Source organism: Hippocampus comes, unplaced genomic scaffold (assembly GCF_001891065.2).
Source record: "Hippocampus comes isolate QL1 unplaced genomic scaffold, H_comes_QL1_v1.1 scaffold244, whole genome shotgun sequence".
Lineage (NCBI taxonomy): Eukaryota > Metazoa > Chordata > Actinopteri > Syngnathiformes > Syngnathidae > Hippocampus > Hippocampus comes.
In genome coordinates, this window is record NW_017805495.1 from 174,879 (window position 1) to 180,749 (window position 5,871).

General features: G+C 43.1%; 1 protein-coding gene across 2 annotated transcripts in view; it reads right to left on the reverse strand.

Moving 5' to 3' along the window:
- Positions 1–4,158: 4,158 nt before the first annotated feature.
- Positions 4,159–5,871, reverse strand: part of trit1 (tRNA isopentenyltransferase 1) — a 24,817-nt gene continuing 23,104 nt past the window's right edge. For both annotated transcript variants that reach the window (XM_019876306.1, XM_019876307.1), the window contains 2 exons: positions 5,355–5,472; positions 4,159–5,223 (listed from right to left, as the gene is read on the reverse strand). In XM_019876306.1, the coding sequence (XP_019731865.1) occupies positions 5,060–5,223; positions 5,355–5,472 (282 nt within the window). In that variant the 3' untranslated portion in view covers positions 4,159–5,059. The remainder of the gene's footprint in view (positions 5,224–5,354; positions 5,473–5,871) is intronic.

A 5,871-nucleotide genomic window follows, 5' to 3' on the forward strand; every position in this document is an offset into this window, starting at 1 on the left:
ACACACGCGCACACACATCAATAAATGATAACCTGCACTTGGATGCATACATCACACTTCATGGGGACGGTAAAAAGACATTGGTGTGTGTGCGTGTGTGTAATCGGTAATGCATACAATGAAGGAAGCATGCACACACACACACACACACACACACACACACACACAAACGGAAGAAGTCACACCTGAGAGTGTTGTGTTTCCCGTGCAGTTATGCAACTTCCTGATAGGACTGTAAAATGTGCGCACACACACGCGCACATCAATGTTTCAAAGGCTGTAAATGAGAGAATGGTGTCAAGTATGAATGATGAGGAATGTCTACGTACAAATGAAACACACTCCAAAAAAAAAACCCCCACAAACATACATACAAAACATACTAACACACACCAAAAAACCCAAACAATGAAACATACACACAAACAGACAAAATCACCTTCATACCCAAAAACGCACAACCAAATACATGAGCACACGCACCCCAAAACACACAGGCAACGGAAAATGACATCCACACACACCTCTACCCACGTACCCCACCCAGCCACCTTTATGCAGGTTCATTTGTATTCGTATTAATCTGATCCTCATTATTACGGTCAGTCGCCATATCAAGAGAGCGCGTAAATACCGACTCGACAATTAGCCTCTTCTGGGAGGCCTCGGTGCGTGTCAGCACGTTTGCTCGTCTCGCCGGGGCCAGATGGCAGAGAGTGTTTAGCGGGATGGGATTAGAGATTGGGATTAACTTCAAATTACCTGGACGCTCAATCACTGGATGGCACATTACTATCCCAGGCCGAATGGGTGCAGTCAAATCCCCAACAAGTGTACGACTGGCTTGACGCATCATTTTTTGTGTGTGTGTGTGTGTGTGTGTGTGTGTGTGTGTGTGTGTGTGTGTGTGTGTGTGAACACATTTTTCCTGATTGTCTTTAAATCTGTTTGGAAATTCTACAACTGTAATAGGGGGAAAAAAAAACATTTAGGCATCTGGTGCGTGTATGATGTGTTACATAACATGAGCGTCTACACCATAGGCTGTCTGTGATATATGTTGGCTGCTTCAAAAAGCCAGACGCCCGAGCCAAAAATCCAGGGCAAACCGACTAGACGCGTAATAAGCATCCTATAAGCTGCAGCCACACGTTGCATAACCAGTCAGCCGGCAGGCAGCCCCCCCTCCCCGCCCCCGCGGGTCCCACCTATAGAAACAATCCAACTGCCAAAAAAGTGAAGAGAAATAGCACTCCATTAGTGTTTTGTCTTCTAAAAAGTCATAATAATTCAATATACTTTTTATCGTTTCAATATTAATCTTGGAAGGAGGGAACTGATTCCCAGTTATTTTTTCCGTGCAGTTATAAGAGCATCAATTCGCAATTGTGCTGCTCATTCTGGTGTGGCAGCCGAGGTGCCGTATGATACACAAAGACGACACCGAGAAACCCGGGTGAATGACTCGACGAAGATGCAAAAAAGATATTTTCTATGTTTTCTACAGAGGATAAAGAATATGTGCTTGCGAGTGTAGCCCAAGCGATATGGATTTCCTTAGGCTGATGCAAATTCCAATATTTGGCAGAACACAATTCTGATACCCAATTAATCAAATATTATTCACCCAACTGCGGCTGCTTGTGAAGCTAGCACTTGCAAGTCAAATTTCTGCTTGCAACCCGAGACACAAAAAAAAACAAAAGAAAACGACCTAGGCTGAGTCAATCGCAATTCAGAGCAGGAAAGTGCGTATGTCCTGTGAGCGTACGCCGAGTTGCTATAACACAGTACTGTCTGGTCTAATGAATGCAGCAGTAAATGCCACAAGATTTGCCATAAGTGGACTTGTGAGAGTCTTAAACTGAGAGGTTATTTAAGTTGAGCGCAGAGATTCACTGCGTCGGGCTGTGCAAATGACTAATTAGCCTTGTGACCTAGCATGCTGCGCTACTTTTATTCACCCCCCTCTCCTGCAGGGGCATGTTCAGGTCAGTCCTTGTGTCAATGAACAACTCCAGCCTCTTTTTATTTATTTTTGTAAATGCCTGAAGGTGTCACAACAAACCAGCTGGTAGGATACCCATCCACTAGTCCTTAAAAAAAGTACTTAACAGCACATCACACGACTGAATGAATTCAAAGACTCAAAAATGGGAACATGATGTACGACGTGACAAATACAAACACAGCAGAAGAGAGGGGAAAGGATGGGGGGAGGGGAGGGGGGGGTGGAGGCAAAGTGGCTACCAAGTTTGGATATACAAAAAGCATCCAACAGGAGGAAGGAAAAGAGACGGATCCACAAGAGAGTTATGAAAAGGCTGTTGCATGGGGGACCTTTGTTACCTCCGCCAAGGAAGTAATGCTTTTGATTGTTCCCTGCAGCGCCCGCCCATCCCGCAAGCGTAAAATTACACAGTCAAGTGAATCTTTTGTTCGCCGTCGACTCCGTGAGGTTCTGAATGTCCCCTGAATCCTGACTTATTTTTTTTCTGGAGGAAGGCTGGGTGAATATCCAGCATTTTTCGAGACACCACATGCACGGATCTGCGTCGCATAGCACAATGTCAGTTCAAATCTCTGCCTTGGCAACGAAGTGCTGTCTTCACAAGTGAAAATGCAATTGGCTGGGGCTTGCTATCTATAAAACCCACAAACGTATTTCTTTGTGAGTAAAGCTTGTGTGCATTTTTGATTGCCTGTTAGATCTGTGGCCTGTATAATTATAGTCCCTCCCTTCACTTCAACATAGTTCATTGGCCCCCGAGATTCCACAAAATGGCACCAAATTGTTGAATTTGTAAGAAGTCAATCAGCAATTAGCAGGGGAAGAATGGAAACGTTGCATACACACGGAATAAGTGTTGGCTCAAACAATGACGGATGGTGCGATCTGATCTGACACTAACCTTCGAGTTCAACTTTCATTTCTTTCGAGGTTGCCCTGCCGTCTTTTTACCATTTATACTCTCTCTTTGATTTGACTTTCTTCCTGCAGCCGCCTGCACGGAGATTGGCGACAGTCCAATGGATGTTAAATTTCGGAATAATACGTGCAACTGTCATATGAGGAACAAGCTGCTTGGTAATGGTCTTATATAGCATTTACCTTTAACATGCCTGCCTATAATTTTCTTTCTAATCTACTGAGACAATGCAATCAATCGCTTCCTCTGGTCCATATTTAATGTGGTACGCACCATGTCACCAAAGAAGTGGACATGTTACAGGCCTGCTTCAAGAGTTTGTATTTAAAAAAACAACAAAAAAAACAAAAAAACAAAAAAAAAAAAACAACATTGTTTGACCACAATACAAAGATTTTCACTGGTTAGCTTTCATTTAATTTTTACCACCACCTGTGAGGTTTTCGTTCATTAACAGAGGGGGTACCAACAATTTTGTCCACAGGCGTAAGAAGCCGGTGTATTTACAATTTGTCATTGAGCTATTAAGACCACAGTAGGCATCTTATATTACTGTACTGTACTGTACTGCGAAGGCTCAGCTTGAGGCCTGACCCAGTTTTTCAAAGTAGGACAGACACGCTTATTTACAGCTACAACACCACTCGGAAATGTTTGGAGTCATGCGGTCGAGGTGTGAGGTGATGGGGTGAAAAGTAGGGAAGTGGAGGGGGTAGGGGATGGGGGCGACGCCACAGGTGATGAGAGCGAACAGGAGTGCCAAAAAGAAAACCGCTCTGGGCGCACGCCAGGTATTGTGTAAGCCGGACAAACAAAGACGTTGCGATCACTGCCGGGAAAACTCTCTCACCTCGCAGACTTGACCGACGACTCGCGTGTGACAACTCAATTGAGAGTAAGACAAAGGCCGCAGTCAAGGGGGTGATCGCACAAAAAAGAGCCGTTAAAAAGCGCGACAAAGGCCGATTACCTCTGCCAAGGAAGTTGTTTAACAACTTTGTTGATTTGTGGAAAATGTGGATGTACCGTATATGGCAAGGGTGAAAGATGTGTTCAATTCTCTCAGTGTGCTTCTTTTTCAGGCTTTCGTGTAGCACACATACTGGTCACTCTGTACTTTGTCAGGATTTGTGCGTAGCACACTGCTGCCAGCTTTGTGAAAATACTTGTTTTTTTTTTCTTTCGACAATAACACATTAATGACGAGTGACGCGGATATATGTATATATATTTTTTATTAAATTTTCCAAAACCCACAGGGTTAAAATGTAATTACAATATAAATTAAAAGATTTGACGGACAATAGGAGCAACCAAAAAAATGATGCAAGTAAGGCACATTATTTCTTCAGATACACCTATTGATCAATTAATGAAGCAGGGACTAATTGGTTCTTTTGAAATTGTAATTCTGCAACAAAACAAAGACAAGTCTATGTCTGGAGGGGAGGGACTTGGATTTTTTTTCACTTCCTCTTGATGTAACGGCCAGGTGTCCAAGTAGCGTATGGTCTGTAATTGCAGTGTCCACAAAAAAAAAAATAATAATAAAAAAAATGCAAGTCGAAAATAAAGCTTGCTCCAAAGTTTAAGATGTAGTGCTCCCAACATTGTATTTTCCTCCTGTCACAGGTCCAGTAGGTCTTTCATCCAAAGGTCAACATATTTATGTCCGGAGAGTGCATAATCTCCCTTGGTATGCACCTTACAAAAACATTATTTTCAGTAAAACAATGGTCAGATTTGCTCCAAAACCCCATGAAAAAAAAGAGAGGGTGGGAACATATTTTCTTCCATTTCTCCACAGTTCCTGTAACTGTAATGTTCAAATAACCTTTGTCCGTATAATGTATCTGTAGTGCGCTTTTCCACAAAATCGTGAAGCAAAAAAATAATCCGAGCTCGGACTGAATCCAAACAGTTTCCGTGATGAACTGTGAAATACAAATGTTCCAATTGAAAGCAGCGTCTCATGGAAATGTTGGCATGGGCAGCACCAAGAAAATGTAGTGCCATGTATTTCCATCAGAAATACAAAAAACAGGTCCAAGTGGAACCATGCTTGATGGACTTCGTAGGACTGTCTACGGACGTTTTTGGTTTTTTTTTGAAAAGTCAAAGCCGCTTTCTTAGTGTGCTGCGTTGGTGTCCTTTGAGGAGTCCGACGGGTTTGTCCGAGTCTGCGTGTCTAACGCGGGAAGCGAAACGCGACGCTGAACGCCATTGTGACCCGCGCCATCAGACTTGAGCTTCTTCCTAACGTGGAAGTGATGCTTCTTGGACTTGAGGTGAGCTGCAGGGCAGAGAGCTACACGTGACGCCGCCTTAACGAAGCTCATTTGGCCCGGCATGATTAAAAAGTCAACGCGGCCTCGAATGTGTGTAATGTATTGCGTGTGGTTGACTGCGTCAAGGGGGTCTTACCGGCCCACTCCAGGTCGCCGATGATCACCTTGTCGCACAGGTCGCAGGTATGCCGGCTTCGTTTATTCCTTAGCTCCGCCCGCTGTAGTCTGATTGGTTCAGTCGAGGGTTTCTCACCCTGATTAAAAATAAACACAGGCCATTTTAGAATGTGGGGCGTGCGTGGTGGGGGAGATGTGATTTTCAGATATTTAGTGTTACTCCCGCTATATTGCGGTTCATTGCTCTCTGAGTTTAGTGTTGCGTGCCTCCAAGGTACGTAATGTCGCAACAGGCCAGGCAGCACTAAAATCTACTGGAAGAGATGCAGTCTAATTAACTCTTTCACTGCCAGCTGTTTTCAAAGCATTGCTTCCCATATTCTAAAGTTGTGGCATATTGTTTATATTATATATATATATATATATATATATATATATATATATTGCATAATCATTTATTAAAAACAGAAAAAAGTAAATACAATTTCAAAAGACAAGTATACTTTTTTTTTTTTTTTTAATTGTACGACGTAGGA